This window comes from Xyrauchen texanus, chromosome 8 (genome assembly GCF_025860055.1).
Source record: "Xyrauchen texanus isolate HMW12.3.18 chromosome 8, RBS_HiC_50CHRs, whole genome shotgun sequence".
Taxonomy (NCBI): domain Eukaryota; kingdom Metazoa; phylum Chordata; class Actinopteri; order Cypriniformes; family Catostomidae; genus Xyrauchen; species Xyrauchen texanus.
This window is the reverse complement of record NC_068283.1, coordinates 1,356,022-1,377,777: the sequence shown is the minus strand read 5'-3', so window position 1 is coordinate 1,377,777 and position 21,756 is coordinate 1,356,022. Positions and strand designations below refer to the sequence as shown.

At 38.7% G+C, this 21,756-nt stretch overlaps 1 protein-coding gene across 4 annotated transcripts in view; it reads right to left on the bottom strand.

Annotated features, from left to right (window-relative positions):
• Nucleotides 1-21,756, bottom strand: part of LOC127647467 (centrosomal protein of 112 kDa-like) — a 308,426-nt gene that overhangs the window by 236,419 nt on the left and 50,251 nt on the right. For all 4 annotated transcript variants that reach the window (XM_052131726.1, XM_052131727.1, XM_052131728.1 and 1 more), the window contains exons 7-8: nt 18,259-18,306; nt 17,373-17,447 (exon numbers count right to left, since the gene is read on the bottom strand). In XM_052131726.1, coding sequence (XP_051987686.1) covers nt 17,373-17,447; nt 18,259-18,306 — 123 coding nt within the window. The remainder of the gene's footprint in view (nt 1-17,372; nt 17,448-18,258; nt 18,307-21,756) is intronic.

Here is a 21,756-nt window from a genome sequence, read left to right as displayed (position 1 = left end):
TATTCATTTTAAATGTATTAAACACATTTAATAATCTCACAAGTTAATATGGAGAGCTAATTATATTCTTGCAATATTTAATATAGCCATATTAATCATTATAATCATCAAATTGATCTTTTAAAAAGTGGTCTGGGTTCCACAAAAACAACACTGTGTGAATGCTAAATGGATTGAGAACCTGTTTTGGGTCAACTAGACCAAAAAGAGATCTGAGCCCACTTTTAAGGTCACAGAGAGTGTGAACATAAAGAGATCTGGGTCCTTTTCACTCAGTCCACTTTCTGGTCCACATAAAGGGGTCTGGTTCTTTTAAAGAGGACCCAAAAGAGAAAACACCCTAAATGTTCATGCATAGATGATCTAAAATATTGGATGGCACAACATTTTCTTCAGTTAAATACTAATAAAACAGAGGATGTGATAATCTGTCATGGTTCTAAAAAAAGTCAGATTGAGTTGCTAAAGTTGCTATATAATGAAAGTTCATATTTATTATTAGTATGATCTGCATATTGACATCAAACATGTTCTTATCGGCAATGGCTGCGTCGCATCGCACGCACGCACTTTTGAATCCAGCATGTACAGACACATTACTTATTGTTCCGCACATTGTGTTTGACTAAGCGGAGGAGCATGTTATACACCTTAGAAACACAGTCAGATAATACATGACAGGCTTAGTGAATCAACACAAAGACACTAAAATCAATGTCCTTAGTCTACCGCAGAGGCTCATCTCTTTACAACATTATCTGGAGGCTGAAATGAACCAGGGGAATCAAAACACACAGTTTACTGCCATCACGTCACCTGTCCTACTTCCACTCAACACCCCTCGCTTTGCATACGATTCTTCTGGTGTAATCTCAAAGACCACGGGAGACCTGTCAGACGAGAAGATTGTGTTGATTGAAGCGCCGCAGTCAAACACATCCCGGCAGCACAGATGCAAACGTGGGCGGCACTCTTTTGCTTTTCTTGTCTTGTTTTTGAACCTTCAATTGTTGCTTTTAGAAAAGTTTGTCTAACTACATCAGTGGCGTTGTGAAACTCTTGTCTGGTGCAGTGCGGCGGGCGAGTGCACACCTCCGGCTTTTCACATTCTCTGGGATCAGTGAAGCAGATGACATTGGTGCTTTTACTGGCATTAAACTCACTGAGACGCGGCACTGTTTGAAGAGCAGAAGGAAAGATGGAAGGGTGGGTGGAGGAAAGATGAGAGCAACTGTTCTGTCTTTGCTTCACCCAGCGCTGGTTTCACACATTTCCACTGGGAATATTTCAACAAAACGTCTGCTGCGTTTTAGCGCCACACTGCGGGTTCAGTGTATGATTCCAGCTATTTTGAGGGTAAATATCTGGGTAACTCCTCTATGTTTGGAAAACACAAAAAACTTCTCCAGACACACTGACAACATCACAATCAAATGACTGCCTTTGCTCGATAAAGAAAAACAACAAAATGCTAAATATTACTGGTATGTGTCAGCGAGCAAAAACCAGCAATTTATGTAAAAATGAGTGGTGGCGGCGGCGTAGTGGGCTAAAGCACATAACGGGTAATCAGAAGGTCGCTGGTTCGATCCCCAGAGCCACCACCATTGTGTCCTTGAGTAAGGCACTTAACTCCAGGTCGCTCTGGGGGGATTGTCCCTGTAATAAGTGCACTGTTCTCAGGTTAGTCTCAAATCCAAGATGGCCGCACATGTGTAGCAGTGTTTGTTTGTTAAATGTTTGTCTAACGTTTAACGTTTGCTGAGCCCGACCATCTCAGCTGCCAAGTTTTGCTGGAATTGTTTGCTGCTGCTGCTTGCTTGCGCTGATCTGGTTAATCAATTAACTTACACTGCATGCTGCTTTTGCTGTTTGGCTTGCATCTTCTTGCTGTTGCTGCTACCCATGTCCTCCTGCTGCATGGTCTTCTACAGGCTTTCTGCATGGCCTTACTGGTAAACTATGGAATGCTTATTGTTGCTTCACCTGGCTTCGTCTGGTAAGACTTCCTTTTTGCCTGCACCTGTGCTTGATCACTGAACTATCAAATTCTCCAGCCTTCTCTCTGCCTGCACATGCAATCATCTGCCAAGCAAATTGCTCTTCTATTTAAGCTGCAACTCTACAGTGCCGAAAATAACACTTTTTCTACTGAGCCTTGTCTTGCTCTGGGGACACGGGCATATGAATGTCCCCGATGAAGCCTCTCTAGTGAAGGCATGGGGTCCCTCAATTGTTCCCAGTATGACTTGCTCCAGGCCAGAGCTACTTGTGCAAAAATTACAAAAACTACAGCCCCTTTATAGTGTTCCTTCTGAATCCCTTCTCCATTCTCTATGCCTTGCTGTTTTGAAAAGCTTCACAGTTTTATCTGACAATGATCTTATGTTCTTTTTTAATTCACTACATACAAAAAATGCTGTGAGCCTTGGTGCAACTATGAAACAGAGATGCTTGATTATTATGCTGTTAATTATTTGTGGTGATGTGCAGCCAAATCCTGGCCCAGTTGATATTGACTCTAAAATCTGCAATACTCCGGCTGATTTTAAACATAGGTCTGGGTTGAGTATTATCCATTTGAATATGCGAAGTATGCTTCCTAAGATTGATTCTTTACGTATTTGGGCAAAATCCACCGATGCAGATATTATAATTGTTTCAGAAACTTGGCTCTCTAAATCAGTCACAGATAAAGACATTGTTATCAGTGGATACAATGTATTTAGAACCGACCGGCCTCGTAAGGCTGGTGGTGTGGCTATATATGTAAAGAGAAAGTTCACTGCCAATGTAGTTCTGTCTATATCTGTGAGTAAACAACTTGAATTTCTGGCCCTAAATGTTGAGGTGTACAAAGGCATGACTGTTACTGTTGTTTGATGCTACAGACCACCTTCTGCTGCGGCTGATACCCTTCTGACGCTGTCACAGCTTTTATCACAGCTGCAGTACAGTGAGATTATCCTGGCAGGCGATATGAACTGGGACTGGTTCAAACCTGCTTCAGACGGAATGAAGGGCCTTTGCAGTGAATTAAATCTCACACAATTAATTGCGTCTCCTACTCGCCCAAATTCAAAACACCCAGACAAATCTACTCTAATTGATTTGTTATTGACAAATGCACCTCATAAATTTTCTGAAATTATCGTGTTTGTTAATGACATTAGTGATCATTGTACGATTGCTGCAGTTAGAAATGCAAAAATTCCAAAATCCAGGCCTCGATGCATTGAGAAACGTGATATGAAACATTTCTCCTTACAAGGTTTTTTACATGATTTATTTTATTTTAATTGGGACTGCATTAGGCTTATTCATGATGTTGAAATAGCCTGGAAATACTTTCATGATGGATTTTTGCAACTTATCAATAAACATGCTCCTATGCGTAAGTTTAGAGTCAAGGGATGAGATAACCCTTGGTTTTCGACGGAGCTTAGCAAACTTCTTCATGAGAGGGATGTGGCTTGGGCAAAGGCTAGAAATTCTGGGGTGGAGGCCGATAGGATTCATTTTAGACGACTACGAAACCAGTTTACAGCAGCTGTCCGTCATGCTAAATCTGAATACTATCTAGCGGCCACTACAGACAATCTAAATAACCCTAGGACTTTTTGGAAGTCTATCCAGTCAATTTCGTTAACTAAATCTCATAATGAACTGCCTCCCCATATCATTAGGGACGATATTATTATAATCTCGGAAAGATCGGCAATGCTAGAAGGTTTTAATGAAAATTTTGTTGCATCTGGTTCTTTGTTTGACCAATCTCTATCTACAAAAACCTCCACTTCTGATGGTAATGCTGCGGGAAGATGTCGTGTTGGCCAGCCTTTTTCTTTTACCTTTGCCACGTTTTCAATCGATGATGTGCATAAAGCCCTAATGTCATTGGACATCAAAAAGCCTGCCGGCTCAGATTGTTTAGAGCCATATTTTTAAAAAATTGCTGCAGATTTTATTGCTGAACCGCTCACGTATATTTCTAATTTGTCCTTGGTTCAGAATGTAATGCCATCGATTTGGAAATCTGCTTATGTCCTCCCCTTGTTAAAACCTCTTCCCAATCCTGTAAAATTAGCCTAAAACGCCTAATCAAGGCATACCCAAAGTAAATTTAAAGCTGTTCTTGAACCGTTTGGAGTACATGCATGGTTTTGGTCACATTTGAAAGGGGACACTCTGAAGTTTTTTCCCCAGCAGTCAGAATTACTGTAAGTGCTACTGATTCTGAGTAATAGAAGTTTGAACACAATGAAATAGAAGTTTTTTTTTCCACCTGAAATTTGTTTTGCATACAGATGCCTGCAGATGACTATAACTTGTAGCTATTAGCTTGAGAACACAATGGGATCACAGCATGAAGCCTTACCTAGTCCAAGTTCAAATGTTATAACAATATCATAAAAAATGAATATTTTACACATGTTTTTCTAAGGGTACACCCAGGCGTTTTACAAAAGTGCCTTTTGGATACTCCAAAAGGACACTTTGGAAACCTAGGACAAAAAGGCTGCAACTTTTGAACGCTTCAACGTACAGTCATAATTTTGGGCTCTAATGAAAGATGACACTTAGAGCTATCATATTCCATATCCAGATCCACTATTAGTTTTGCTGACACAGAGTAACTGATGCATAAACACATTAGAGTGCCTTTTCCCTTCTTGAAACTAAATGTTGTGCATATAAAAGAGTCAAAACTAGTGCTATGGTGGACAATTTGTTTATATAAAAAATACACAACAAACTATTTACATGAATTTTTACATAAAGTATTTACAAACCATTATAAAATTGTACATGTTTCTAGCAACATGCCAGTCATTGTAGCAGTCACGTTTGTGTACAAAGCACATAGGCACAACACAGGAGAGTACTTCACTGGTGTCTTTGCATGACACTGCCTGCACTTCAGACGACCAGCGGTGCAAGATTTGGTGATGTGCAACGGCCTGTGATGTGCTCTTCGTGGAGCAGGAGATACGGGTCTGGCTGTGGATTGAGACCCCAACTCTGCCAGCTCCTCAGCAAGTGTCTCTCTGAAAGCCCTCCTCTCTTGATGAGGTGCTGTCCTGCTGCTCCACTTTATGTGGCCGCTTGCTGAGTGGGGGATAATAAATAAATGTAATTTACAAAGCTAGACACAACTTTTCCATCTTTTCTGTATTCTATATATATATATATATATATATATATATATATAGTTTTTCTTTTCGAGTGTGTAAATATGTATTATTGTATGTATATTTACTGTAAATACTGTATACTTTGCCAATGTACTATGGAACAAAGAGATGGGCCTACACCTCCCCCCATGAATTCAGCATTGTAACAAATAGATGGCCCTACACCTCCCCCACCTCCCCGCATTGTAACAAAGAGACTCTCAAACACAACATATATTGTTATTTTCAACTTATATTTATTGATTTATTTACTATATATATATATATATTTACAGTAAATATACAAAACCTCTATATAGCATGTCAATAGATCTGAAACAAACAATGAACTAAAAACACGCACAAACGGTTCAAACACTCACTGAGGAAACACACGACAAAGGGTAATTACAAAATGTGTATTCATTATTCAAACTAAAGCTTATTTATGCGGAATATACAGTAATATATGTTATAAACACAAGAAAACACTTACTTGTCCAGAGCCATGTCTCATCTCTCCATCTGCCTCTGAATCATCTGTATTGTTTTCAGAAATTTCATCTCCAAACTCAGAATTTTGACAATGAATGCCTTCTTATATCACATCCTGGGGTGAAAATCCTGTTTTTCAAGGTCCGTTTCACCATATTTAAATCGCCAAATGTGTAAACAGTTCCAAAGCAGCTCTGCATGCATTTACGCTGAGGCTACAGCAGTGGGTAAACTCGAGGAAACTTTAGCACACACACAACAGAGCCGATCCTGTAATCGTTCCACTAAAGCCACATATCACTGTTTTCAGAATTTCATTGGCTATACGATGCGTCAGTCATTTCCACTCTTCAATGTAATTGGTTTGATCAGTAAACAAAGGAAAGTGGGTATGCCCTTACACTCGACACAGATGGTGGTTGGGTATTGAAGGCTGTGGACAGGACATGGAAGCTCCTATTGGGTCAAATGAGGTGTCAATCGAAAGGTCAGAGTGCGTGCTTCCATTTTGATACCGGATATAGGAAATGTTTACATCTGAACTGAAGTTATTACCGATAATACGTGAAAGATTAGGTACAGCTGCCAGGTGCTTTGAAATGATGCAACAAGAGTCTGTGGATATTTATTGATGTAATAATGTGATTTGGACTAAACATTTTACTTGATTTGATCATTTGGACATTTGACAATGAAACAACACCGTTTTTGTCGGGAAGTTATGGCCCAGTGTACAACTATGAGGCATCATAGGTGAGTTGCCTAAATTTTGTTATTGGTTGTTTATATGTTGGTGGTCTGACAAAGATATAGATTGTACCTGCTGTTGTGATTGTATCTTAAAATGGTTTATATCAATAGAAAATCAAGAAATGTAGCTTTCCAAAGATATGTGGCATGTGTACCAATGTAACACACAGCTGTTTTGTTTATCGCATACTTTTATTTTGTACATTTAAGGGCCCGTCCGCGGGCCTAGATTTCCATGGCGTTAAAGGGAGGAGATCCTACATTGCTAAACAACTAAAGGCCTATCTCCAACTTCTCTGTGCTGTCAAAGGTCTTAGAACGACTAGTAAGTGAACAACTGAAAGAATTCCTGAGTGTTAATAATTTCCTATCAGAGTTTCAGTCAGGTTTCCGAAAGGAACATAGTACCATCTCTGCTTCATTGAAGGTGGTGAATGACATCATTGAGGCACTGGACAGGAAAAAGATGTGTGCAGCTCTTTTCATCGATCTTTCTAAAGCTTTTGATATGGTGAACCATTGTATTTTAAAACAGAAACTGCTCAACATTGGTCTTTCTGAGAAGGCAGTTGGCTGGTTTGAAAATTATCTCTCAGATAGGACTCAGTGCGTCACTTTTGACGGTATTTCTTCAGGTTTCTTACAAGTTGTATCAGGGGTTCCTCAGGGTTCGGTGCTGGGCCCACTTTTATTTACCATTTATGTAAATGAGCTTGGTTCAAATGTCCATAATGCTCCGTTTCATTTTTATGCTGACGACACAATTAATTACAGTTGTGGAGAAACCCTTCACCAGACTTTTCAGTACCTGCAGGATGCCTTTGATGTTGTACAATCTTGGCTTTTTGACTCGAAGCTTGTGTTGAATGCAAATAAAACAAAGATGGTCTTGTTCTCAAATAATAGGAACTCCACAGCTATCCCTCCAACATTGTAACCCTGCAGGGAAATCTAATAGAGCGTGTGGCAGAGTATAAGTACTTAGGGCTTTTACTTGATGAACATTTGACTTTTAAGGCTCATATCCAAAATTTAGCCCGGAAACTAAGATTAAAGCTTGGGTTCTATTTTAGGAATAGGAATAGCTTTTATCTTGTAACAAGGAAGAAATTGGTCGAGGCTACTTTTCTGTCTCTTATGGATTATGGTGATTTTTTATATATGCACGCCCCGAATAAATATTTGCACCAACTGGATTCAGTTTATCATGGCGCACTGAGATTCATTACAGGGTGCAAACCCTTTACACATTGTTGCACTCTGTATGATCTGGTCCAGTGGCCCTCACTTGCTCAGCGCAGGCTAACCCGGTGGCGATTGTTTATATATAAATCCATTATTGGGACATTGCCCCCTTATTTATGTAGGCTTATGTCCTTCAAGCCCAGCATTCGCTCTCTGCGGTCTAATGATAATCTCCACATGATTGTGCCTAGGGCTCGAACAGAGTTAGGGAAGCAAGCATTTAGAATTTCTGCTCCATCAGCGTGGAACCTATTACAGAATGACTTAAAACTTGATAACTTGGTCTCCTTTGGTCACTTTAAGAGGTTAGTAAAGTATCGGGAAGCAGGCACAATGGGCACCTGTCCCTGCTTCCCAAATTAGGATAAGTCTATTGTACTGTAATTTGTTACATTGTATCTCTAACTGTTGTAAGGCCATTGTATTTTTTTTTTAATTTGTAAAATTGTTAATGTATTATGTTTTGCATGTTTATTGTATATTTTGTATTTTATGTGAAACTTTTATTGTGGCCTTCTTGGCCAGGGCTCCTTCGTAAAAGAGACTTGTTCTCAAAGGATTTCCCTGGTTAAATTAGGGTTAAATAAACTGTAAGTTGCTTTGGATATAAGTGTCTGCCAAATGAATAAATGTAAATGTATACAAATTATAAAATGAGAAACATAGTTTTGAAACAAGGAATTTAATGAGAAAAAAAACATGTGGGACTTGATTTATCAGTCGGGAATTGACTGTGTAACATCAGCATTTCTTCTAATAACACTTATTAAGCATTTGGGCACTAAAGACACACGTTTAAGTTTAGCAAGCAGAATTTTTCCCCATTCATCCATTGTGCAGGTCTTCAACTGTGCTATTGTACGCTGCTTTTATTGCCGGATTGTGTGCTTCATAATGTGCCATACATTCTCAATTCGAGATAGATCAGGAATGCAGGCAGGTCAATCTAGCACCACACTCTCTGCTTATGCAAAAGCCATGCTCATGTAATCTGGGCAGTATGTGGTTTGAAGTTGTCCTGCTGGAAGATGCAGGGACGTCCCTGGAAAAGACGGTACTGAATGGCAGTTCACTGGATGATGCTCCAAAGTTTATACACATCTTTCTGCATTAACAGTGTTGTCACAGATATGCAAATAATCCATGCCATGGGAACTGACACACCCCTATACCATGACAGACACACCCCTATACCATGACAGACACTGGCTTTTGGGACCTGATGCTGAAAACACAATAGATATTTTTTTTTTTCTATTTGGCCTGGAAAACACAATGGCTGAAATCTGAAATGTGGACTAAACACACGATTCCACTTTTCTGTTTTCCATCTCAGATGAGACCGAGCCCAGAGACTTCTGGACAGTGTTGATAAATGGCTTCTGTACAAGTCTTCAAGTAAAGGCTTAACTTGCATCTGCGGATACAGCGGTGAATGGTGTTGACTATCATTCCTTTTCCCGGTCCAATTTCACAATGTAGATGATTGACAGGTGTTTAGAAAGTTATGTCTGAGGAATCACGTGCAATCAGAAATGGTTTTGCAGCAGGACGTCTTCAAACCACATACTGGCCAGATTACAAGTGCATGGCTGATTAAGTAGAAAGTGCAGGTGTTAGATTGGCCTGCCTGCTGCCCTGGTCAGTCTCCAATTGAGAATTTGTATATGTGGTGCATTATGAAGCACACCATACGGCAATGAAGGTCTCGTACAATTGCACAGCTGATGACCTGCATAATGGATGAATGGGGGAAAATCAGCTTGCTAAACATAAACCTTTAAGTGGCCAAACGCTTAATTAGTGCTATTAGAAGAAATGGTTACACAATTTATAAATACTCAACTGTCAAGTTATTTGGAGCGTGTTGCAATCATCTGATCCAATGATCAGCCACAACATTAAAACCACCTGCCTAATATTGTGTAGGTTCCACTTGTGCTGCCAAAACAGCACCAACCCACATCTCATAATAGCATTCAGTGGGGTGTTTGCTGCAGGAAGGACTGGTGCACTTCACAAAATAGATGGAATCATGAGGAAGGAAATGTATGTGGATATATTGAAGCAACATCTCAAGACATCAGCCAGCAAGTTGAAGCTTGGTCACAATGGGTCTTCCAAATGAACAATGACCCCAAGCATACCTCCAAAGTTGTGTCAAAATGGCTTAAGGACAACAAAGTCAAGGTACTGGAGTGGCCATCAGAAAGCCCTGACCTCAATCCGATAGAAAATTTGTGGGCAAAACTGAAAAAGCATGTGCGAGTAAGGAGGCCTACAAACCTGACTCCGTTACACCAGTTCTGTCTGGAGGAATGGGCCAAAATTCCAGCAACTTATTGTGAGAAGCTTGTGGAAGGCTACCCAAAAAGTTTGACCCAAATTAAATAATTTGAAGGCAATGCTACCAAATACTAACAAAGTGTATGTAAACTTCTGACCCACTGGGAACGTGATGAAAGAAATTAAAGTGGAAATAAATAATTCTTTCTACTATTATTCTGACATTTCACATTCTTAAAATAAAGCAGTAATCCTAACTGACCTAAGACAGGGAAAAACCGAGTTTAAATATATATATATAAGGTGTATGTAAACTTCTGACTTCACCTGTATATCAACTTGGTCAAAGGAGGGACAACATTCTCTTAAACTATGCACATCCCTATTCCAGAGAGATGTATAATAATAATTAAAAAAGTTATAATAACCTTTTCATAACTGGGATATATATAGATATATATCAAATCTATATTTTCATGTTACATTTATGAAAATGTATTGGAATAAGGACTGTCAAATAGTGTCCAAATTGACATTAAAGGTTGAAGATCCTTAAAGCTGCAGCATATATTATAACAATAAGCCATGGTAGTAGGGTAGGGTGGTATGACAGCATACAATGCAACAGTAGAAATGTGTCAACAGGTCGATATTTTGCCAAAACAAAAAGCACAACCATTTAAATAGTAACTACTGGATGATTGCTGATATGACAATGTGTAATTAAAGATACACATTATGAGTTTTGTTGTAATTAGTTTTCTTATATATATATATGCGTATGTATGTATGTATGCATGAAATAATCAAATATTACAATTTAAAAGTCTGTGTAAACACATCGTTTTAAAGAATATGTACGGTGAAAATCTGAAATGATCATTTGAAGATTGTGCTGAGCAAATAAATTCCAAGTAAAGAAATGCAATTCTGATTTCCAAATATTTCTTCCTCAATAAGTACTAAAGAAGTGATTTATGCCTGGGGTCTTCAGTGAGAAGCCACGAATGACACTATATTGAAATGAGCTCAGAGAAAACATCAGAGTGAACGTGCGACACATGTCAAACACATCCAAGACTTCTAAAAAACCAACCAGCACATCTTTAAAATGAAAGAATGAAATGAAGTTAAGTTTGATTAATGAAAGGAGAAACTACAACAACAAGTTGTTTAATGTATGAAGACATCAACTTATTCTCGCACTGAACTTAAAGGCTCTTGAAATTTGAAGGTCAGAAAGCCAAACTTAAGTCCAAAACAAAACTAGACTTACAAACTAGCATCTCGAATGAATATCAGGCTGCCGAACATCATCCAGATTTCATTATCCTGCCCCCTCTATGGATGTCAAATTCCAAATGAGAGTATTTGTTGAATTTAATATAAATATGCTTATTAGAATACTTAAACAGTGCACTTCAATTTTGAATGTGTGCCATGCACTGATGATGATCTAGGGGCCGTTCAGATCGATCATGTTCTGAAAAAAGCAAGCGCAGACGGATGCAAAAACACGTTTGGTGTGAATGGCGTCTTAAGTGGAGTGGAGGTCTTGGCCATTGTGTCTTGCTCTCTTAACAGTGTCTCGAAGCATAAGCAATGCTTTTTAAAATGCTGTGTGAAGATTAAAGGAATTCAGTTTGGAAAAGTGCATCTCCAGTTCCTTCAGTTGCACTCCGTCTAGTGTCCAGCAGGAACAGCCCTGAACTCAGACTCATGCCATTACTGTGGGGAGTCTGAACCACAAATACGATTATCTGTGAATATTACTAGCGTATATACAACTTTAAAGAATGAAAAACACGATTACAGACAGTATTATGAAGCTTGAGTTCCATAGTACTGAACAACACCAAGTCAACTGTCTGTTGAAGTGTTTCTTTCTGGTTTCACTTTTACTTCCTTTTGATTTGATAAACTGATGCAGGTATATGAAAACCCTTATGGTGTAATTACTGGAAAAATCACTTTGTCTTTAATTAAACGTTATTTGAACATTTTGGGTTCATAACTCAAATATGAGTTTATTATTATTATTTCTTAAAAATTCAGGGCCAATCTTTTTTTGTATTATTGCTACACGCACACAATGACACACACGTGCCGTCGATGCATGACACTGCGGCTACTGAAGGGTGAGTTGTTGGCATGTGTGATTAGGTGTGTTACATGTTCAGACATGCTATAATTCAAAGTAATATAACAGTTTGTTTAAAGAAGTATTTGAATTAAGTGTATGAGTATTAAGGTGCCATTGTGGTAGTGTTCTGACTCGCTGTACAGTTAGACACCTATTCCCATCTGCCATTGAGTCCTGTTCCTCCCCTCAACCCTGACACGCAGTGTTGTGCAAAATTCAGAATTTCAGAATAAACTCGCTTTCAATTCATGAGTTAGAATTTGAATTGAATTAGCCATGCCGTACAGGAAGCTGAATTGGAATGATAGGAAGTAGAAATGAAAAGAATTGCTTTCTGATTATGACCATGTATCCCCTAATAGGTAATGGTAATAGGTTTACTTAAAGACATAGCATTGCTCTCTCTAAGAAAAACACATAAAGCCATGACATTTTTCATATTAGTTTTACATACTGTATTTAACAGTTACATTTTGAAACGAAGTAACTTTAAGAAGATTTCATAAACTCTGTCAACTTAGTCCTATGACAATTGCTCCCATCTCTATTCCGATTAGCATATATATATATCATGGAGAGTGCTTGCTGTCTTACACCAATGATATCACATTGTTATTCATCACATGAGGGGGAAGATATAAAATATCTTTCATTTTAAAATAAAAGATATTTTAAAATGGCACACACAGAGATCAGGATAACAATCAGCAAATTCAGCAATGTACAGCAACAGCAATGTAAGTAAAGCCTTGCAAATATCCAAACAATGGAATTATTATGTCCCAGTGCATGCTGGGAAGAGGGTAAATGGGACTGAACCACATAAACATTTTGTGTAGGCCAATTGGAACTCAAATAAATGCATTAATCCAATTTCCTGCTGTACTTGTTGCTTTGAATTAAAATGAATGTGCTGTGAGTATATTGAAATAGAAAAGCTTTACTGAGATGCATTACTAAAAAACCTACAATAATCAAGTAAATCTTTCAATGTTTTTTCCACATTGTTTACTTGATCTACGAATTTCATACATTTTGGACACGCCATTACTCAATTCAATTGAGGGAATGAGCACGGAGTCTGGGTATCTCAGCGAGTATTGACGCTGACTATCACACCTGGAGTCATGAGTTTGAATCCAGGGCGTTCTGGGTGACTCCAGTCAGGTCTCCTAAGCAACCAAATTGGCCCGGTTGCTAAGGAGGGTAGAGTCACATGGGGTAACCTCCTCGTGGTGGTGATTAGTGGTTCTCTCAATGGGGCGTGTGGTGAGATGTGTGTGGATCGTGGAGAGTAGCATGAGCCTCCACATGCTGTGAGTCTCCGCAGTGTCATGCACAACGAGTCACGTGATAAAATGTGCGGACTGACGGTCTCAGATGCAGAGGCAACTGACACTTGTCCACCACCACCCGGATTGAGGCGTGTAACCTCGCAACCACGAGGACCTACTAAGTAGTAGGAATTGGGCGTTCCACATTGGGGAGAAAAGGGATAAAAACTTACAAATTAAATAAAAATTGAGGGAACAAGTTAAACCAATTAATGTAATAGTGTCAAATTATAAGGGTTTGTAGTGTATATGCTTTGCAATAAATATATGATATTGATTTGTTGTGCCCTCTTGTGGACTTCAGGGACAACATTGATTTAAAAAAACAGGTGACCACTGAGATCTTGTAGCTTTTCCCCATATAAACAAATTCCCCTGAAATAATCCCTTTACAATTCTAATATAAATCACTTTTTGGTGATATTTAAGTGAAAAATTCAAATTTAGTTTATCAGCCCTGTTGACAGTCTTAGCCCCCTCTCTGCAATGTGTAGAAATAATAATAATAAAAAAAGTCTTTCACTTGATGTGCTTTAAAATGACAACAAAGGGGGTGTTAACACAGGAGTTTAAAAAGAGCTAGATGGTGCATAATGAAAAAAGAAATGAATGCAGGGGGTCACATCATCGTAAAAATGCAATAATCATGGTGTGAGACTCAACGGCAATACAACAACCAAAACTGGTTGTCCACAAGGAATGCCCACAAGGAATGTTGTTGGACATAGACCAACAACTAAAAATAAAGCAGATGGAACACCTGTGTGAACTCCCCCTGATAGCACTCATCAGTGCAAACCTACTGTTCATCACTATATCTATAAATCTTGACATCTAAGTAAGAACAAATATATAAATAACAGTTAAGTAGAAGACATCCATTTCAAATTTGACTGTGATCAACAATGATGCAACGGCACAAGACCAAACAAACCCAGTGATCCAAATCGCACTCTTTTAGCAAGACAAGCGCTAGTAATGAATCCTAGTAATGATAGTAATGAATAGAAACTGAGGGTACTTTTCCTCCCCGCGACTCCACAGTCATTTCAATCAGTTGCAGTAAAGAGAAGCTCATGCAGCATTTCCCCTCATGAAAGTCCTGAAACTCACCCTTCACCCCGTTACCTGGAAACATTTCTCCAGCCCGCAACCGCCACCACCTGTTATACATTAGCATACTTCACAGCACATGCACTATTTACTCTACTTACAGTACAGCACTATTTCAGATAATCTCTGCATCTCTTTGCATACAAGTGCAGGATTTAATCACAGTGTATATTTCACTAACTTTAAGTGTGGAACAGACACAAATTTAAGTAGTTATTCACTGCTAAAATAGATAACCAAGGTCATATAGAAAACAAAATTGGTGCATCGAATTCACTTTACACCACTGACACTAAACGCTATTGCTTCTCGCATCTATCGAGACCAAACATCATTAAAATCAATGGCACCGTATTTCATTTGAGAGCTACAACGAAGGGCAAGATTTGCAGTGAATAAAATGTTCAAATTTCAGTCAGTTCCTTACACAAAGCTATCACATCACTTTAGATGACTTGGAAAACAGAGGACAACCAAAAGAGGTGTGTTCTAACCCTAATTATTTTCTTTTTCTGTTGTTTGTGAATTCTGGAAACTGATTTTTCAAAATTTTTCACTAGACTGATTTGCAAATGAATCATTCAGAAAGATTTGTGAACCATTTCAACCAACTACCTAAAATTCCAATTCAAAAGAAGGATTTGCTCCCAAATATGTATAATGTATCTTCACAATAGTAATGTCCATTTCCTTGACCAGGTCTGAAAAACACAGTTTTAAAATTCCCAGATTTTTCCAGGTTTTCCATGACTGTGGGAACCTGGATATAGTCTACTTTTATAGTTTTTAAAAATGAAATTCTCTCATCATTTACTGACCCTCATGCAATCTCAGATGTGTCTGACTTTCTTTCTTCTGCAGAACACAAATGAAGATTTTTAGAAGAATATTTCAGCTCTGTAGGTCCATACAATGCAAGTGAATGGGTGCCATCATTCTGATGCCCCAAAAAGCACATATAGCCATCATAAAAGTAATAATTTACAATTCCAGTGGTTTAAATCCATGTCTTCTGAAGTGATTTGACATGTGTGTGTGAGAAGTCCTTTTTTGCTGGAAAATCTTCTCCCTGCCAGTAAGGGGCAATTTGCATGAAGAATGTGAATCACCAAAAACACAATAAGAATGTGGAGATTGACTGAGCAGAATGACTTAAATATTGAATGAAAGAATGAAAAAATGACTTAAATATTGAATGAAAGAATGAAAAAATGACTTAAATATTGAATGAAAGAATGAAAAAATTACTTAAATATAGATCTGTTTCTCACCCACACCTACCATATAACTTCAAAATACATGGATTAAACCACTGCAGTCGTATGGATAACTTTTATGCTGATTTGTGTTATTTTATGGATCTTCAAACTTCTGGTCACCATTCACTTGCATTGTATGGACCTACAGAGCTGAGATATTCTTCGAAAAATCATAATTTGTGTACTGCAGAAGAAAGTAAGTCCGACACATCTGGGATGGCACGAGAGTGAGAAAATAATGAGAGAATTTTCAGTTTTGGATGAACTATCCCTTTAACAGCCTCAGTCCCCATTTACTTTGATTGTATGGAAAAAAGCAGCTTTGATTTTCCATAAAATATCTTGTTTTGTGTTCCACAGAAGATAAGAAGTCAGATGAGTCTGAAACAAAATGAAGTCAATTAAAAGATGACATCATTTACATTTTTGGGTAAAGCCTGTTTTAGAAATCTTCAGGGCATTAGCTGTTTGTGAGATGATGACTGAAGTTGACCTAACTGAGCACAGCTCTTCCCAGAGGAAGTGTGATTCCACCAGCGGGTCACGCTCGATATATTCAACAATACAAGTGATGTGACTTCAAAGAGCTGCTTGTTTTATGGGATTTTCAGCTTAAACCCACATACAGGGAAGAAACTGTCATCACAAGCAGGGTGTGTAAGCTCTGAAGAGAACGCAGTGTTCCTAAACAAGTGAAACTCTGAGATTTGCTTTGGTAAAGTGTGTGAAACGGTCATCCCAACTTGTTTTCTTGAGTTTATTAAAGCAACCAGACATCATACTGGTTAATTACTGAAGAAGTGGGAAAAATGTGCCGGCTGACAAACTTCAACATGTTCTAGACCGTGGAATTTAAGAAAGCTGTCACTTGTAGAAGTGTTAGTTCAGCCAAAACTTTTAATTACGTCATCATTTACTCAACCTCATTTTGTTTCAAACTCCAGTATGACTTTCTTCTTTTGAAGCCTTTGTAGCCATATGTTAGATTTGAGTGAGTCATTGTTTGCTGATAATCTTCCCCTCCGCTGTAGCTCTGAAATCTCATTTGTGTTTGCAAATATCCAAATATAGAATGTCAAGATGTGTCTCGCCAAGTTTGACGTCACAGAAAAACTGCATTGTTGTTTCCATAATAAACGGTGTCTCGTAACCGATCGCAATGCAGCAAGATTAAAGTGACACTGAGATTTGAGAGCTGCAGTGGAAGGGAAGATTATCAGTGAATTGTGACTAAAATATCAGTCTTTTCTTCAAACAAAGCTATCGTATGACTTTAGAACACTTGAAATTTAGTGCACAAGTAATTCGGGCAACTTGTATGTACTTTTATGGCACTTTTGTTTTGCAGTTTTTGGAGCTTGGCAGCTCATGGTTTACTGTTCTTTTGTGGAAAAGAGCAGTTTGAACATTCTACAAATCTCCTTTTGTGTTCCACAAAAGATAGAACTTCAAATGGGTTTGGAACAGTATGGCGATGAGTAAATAATGAAAGAATTACAATTATGGGGTGAACTAACCCTTAAGAGCAATTACAGCACATTACAATTACTTTGGGAGGAAATGGGCTGCCTACCTCCTTATCAGCGTTCACTGGGGCAGACTCATCATAATGACTGCTGCTCTTCCCATGGCTTGATTTGTTGTAAATCTACAAATATGAGAGAGATATTAATGAACAGATACAGAGAGAGTAGGAAGAATGTAGGAAGTGCTGGTGCTTCAGCCAGCTGTGGCAGTTTCTATTTATGACAACAGAAACGTGACAGTAATCTCCAGAAAAGGCAAAAAAATCGATTAATTTTTTCAGCTGGGAAGCAAGTCAGTGTACACTATTCTATGAGTTGTAAACACAAGTGATTATACTTTTCTACTTTTACCAAACAGCATGTAACCAACAGAATTTGTGAAAAAAAAAAAAAAAAGACATTGTTCTGCTTTTTATAGGCGATCATTTTGTGAGTTAATGTACTAACAAATGACTTTGTTAAAGTGAACTGCTTTGTGTTTGCCATATTTAGCATTTTTTTTGTAGAACAATAATTCAGGTAGTTATATTTTACAACGGACTCATTTTGCATTGTTTTAATATCTGTATGTTTACTTCAGCATGATTCTTTCCCTTAATTGACAAATATAAAACTATATGCCATTGTTTAAGAAGTATATGATTATTTTATTAATATTCTTTATTTTACTACAATAAAAATATATTAATACATATGAATTATTTAAAAATATGTAGATTAAGATGTTTTCATGTATTATTTATTTTTAATGCAGCAGTTTTTTGCAGCATACTAGCTTTTGCTGTTGTATGGAAACATTGTGGAATTGTACTAGTATTAGTATCATATATTGTAACAAGCGGAAGCGAGACAGATATGCAGAAATGAACTCAGATAAGGAGAAGACAGGAAGTGTTGTTTCAGGCCTCTGCCGTTACGATCATCAGCTCTTACCGGAGACAGAGGGACTGGATTCTCACGCAGATACCTGGGGTTCTCGATCTGTGAAAATACAACAATACAACATGAATTTACTCTCCCCCTCTATAAGCCCCCCAAACACCTCCCGTCCCACTCTGACCTTTTATTCATCATAAACAATGTGGAATGACTTCAAAGAGTGCCACATATACACAATCTCATCCCTAAACGTGCTCTGTTTACAGCGATCATACCACAGACCACTTCAAGGCATTGTGTGCAGCGAGGCCACTTCCGATTCATTTATGAAATGTTTTTTCCCCACACTAAGTTTGTCTTTTGTCAACACAAGCCATAATGTGTAAGCAATGGAGTGTGATTAAGAGAGATGAATACAGTGTCACTGTAAATGACCCAGATCTGCCTTCTGTGATTTCACTCTATGACACACTTCTCAACACAGTTACACAACAGGACACTGATCCACAACACTCATGACAAAGAAAAGTCAAGAGAATCTGTCTGTCTGTCTGTCTGTCTATCACTGTCTGTCTATCCATCCATCTATCACTGTCTGTATATCTATCTATCCATCCAACCATCCATCCATCTATCACTGTCTGTCTGTCTGTTTGTCTGTCTATCTCTGTCTGTATATATATATCTATCTCTCTATCTATCTATCTGTCACTGTCTGTCTGTCTGTCCATCCATCTATCACTGTCTGTATATCTATCTATCTATCAATCCATCCATCCATCTATCACTGTCTGTCTGTCTGTCTATCTATCTCTGTGTGTTTGTCTGTCTATCTGTCTGTCTATCTATCTCTGTCTGTCTGTCTGTATATCTATCTATCTGATCGATCTATCTATCCATCCATCCATCCCCGTCTGTCTGTCTATCTACAGTGAGGAAAATAAGTATTTGAACACCCTGCTATTTTGCAAGTTCTCCCACTTGGAAATCATGGAGGGGTCTGAAATTGTCATCGTAGGTGCATGTCCACTGTGAGAGACATAATCTAAAAAAAATCCAGAAATCACAATGTATGATTTTTTTAACTATTTATTTGTATGATACAGCTGCAAATAAGTATTTGAACACCTGTCTATCAGCTAGAATTCTGACCCTCAAAGACCTGTTAGTCTGCCTTTAAAATGTCCACCTCCACTCCATTTATTATCCTAAATTAGATGCACCTGTTTGAGGTCGTTAGCTGCATAAAGACACCTGTCCACCCCATACAATCAGTAAGAATCCAACTACTAACATGGCCAAGACCAAAGAGCTGTCCAAAGACACTAGAGACAAAATTGTACACCTCCACAAGGCTGGAAAGGGCTACGGGAAATTGCCAAGCAGCTTGATGAAAAAAGGTCCACTGTTGGAGCAATCATTAGAAAATGGAAGAAGCTAAACATGACTGTCAATCTCCCTCGGACTGGGGCTCCATGCAAGATCTCACCTCGTGGGGTCTCAATGATCCTAAGAAAGGTGAGAAATCAGCCCAGAACTACACGGGAGGAGCTGGTCAATGACCTGAAAAGAGCTGGGACAACCGTTTCCAAGGTTACTGTTGGTAATACACTAAGACGTCATGGTTTGAAATCATGCATGGCACGGAAGGTTCCCCTGCTTAAACCAGCACATGTCAAGGCCCGTCTTAAGTTTGCCAATGACCATTTGGATGATCCAGAGGAGTCATGGGAGAAAGTCATGTGGTCAGATGAGACCAAAATAGAACTTTTTGGTCATAATTCCACTAACCGTGTTTGGAGGAAGAAGAATGATGAGTACCATCCCAAGAACACCATCCCTACTGTGAAGCATGGGGGTGGTAGCATCATGCTTTGGGGGTGTTTTTCTGCACATGGGACAGGGCTGACTGCACTGTATTAAGGAGAAGATGACCGGGGCCATGTATTGCGAGATTTTGGGGAACAACCTCCTTCCCTCAGTTAGAGCATTGAAGATGGGTCGAGGCTGGGTCTTCCAACATGACAATGACCCGAAGCACACAGCCAGGATAACCAAGGAGTGGCTCTGTAAGAAGCATATCAAGGTTCTGGCGTGGCCTAGCCAGTCTCCAGACCTAAACCCAATAGAGAATCTTTGGAGGGAGCTCAAACTCCGTGTTTCTCAGCGACAGCCCAGAAACCTGACTGATCTAGAGAAGATCTGTGTGGAGGAGTGGGCCAAAATCCCTCCTGCAGTGTGTGCAAACCTGGTGAAAAACTACAGGAAACGTTTGACCTCTGTAATTGCAAACAAAGGCTACTGTACCAAATATTAACATTGATTTTCTCAGGTGTTCAAATACTTATTTGCAGCTGTATCATACAAATAAATAGTTAAAAAATCATACATTGTGATTTCTGGATTTGTTTTTTTAGATTATGTCTCTCACAGTGGACATGCACCTACGATGACAATTTCAGACCCCTCCATGATTTCGAAGTGGGAGAACTTGCAAAATAGCAGGGTGTTCAAATACTTGTTTACCTCACTGTATCTGTCTGTTTATCTATCTCTGTCTGTCTGTCTGTCTATCTATCTATCTATCTATCATCCATCTATCACCGTCTGTCTGTCTGTCTGTCTGTCTGTCTGTCTGTCTATCTATCTATCTATCTATCTATCTATCTATCTATCTCTGTCTGTCTGTATGTATGTCCATCTATCTAGGTATGTCTGTCTGTGTGTCTGTATATCACTTTCTGTCTGTCTGTCTGTCTATCAAACACTGTCTGACTGTCTGTTTACTGTCTATCTATCTCTGTCTGACAGTCAGTCTGTCTGTCTGTCTGTCTATCTATCCATCCATCCATCTATCACCGTCTGTCTGTCTGTCTATCTATCTCTGTCTGTATGTCTGTCTATCTATCTCTGTCTGACAGACTGTCTATCCATCCATCTATCACCTTCTGTCTGTCTGTTTGTCTATCTATCTCTTTCTGTATGTCTGTATATCTATCTATCTATCTATCTATCTATCTATCTATCTATCTATCTATCTATCTCTGTCTGTCTGTCTGTCTGTATGTCCATCTATCTAGGTATGTCTGTCTGTGTGTCTGTATATCACTTTCTGTCTGTCTGTCTGTCTGTCTATCAAACACTGTCTGACTGTCTGTTTACTGTCTATCTATCTCTGTCTGACAGTCAGTCTGTCTGTCTGTCTGTCTATCTATCCATCCATCCATCCATCTATCACCGTCTGTCTGTCTGTCTGTCTATCTATCTCTGTCTGTATGTCTGTCTGTCTATCTAGGTATGTCTGTCTGTCTATCTATCTCTGTCTGACAGACTGTCTATCCATCCATCTATCACCTTCTGTCTGTCTGTTTGTCTATCTATCTCTTTCTGTATGTCTGTATATCTATCTATCTATCTATCTGTCTATCTATCTGTCTGTCTGATCCATCTATCTATCCATCCATCCATCTATCACCGTCTGTCTGTATATCTATCTATCTATCAAATTCAAATTCAAAATGCTTTATTGGCATGACTGTACATAATACAATA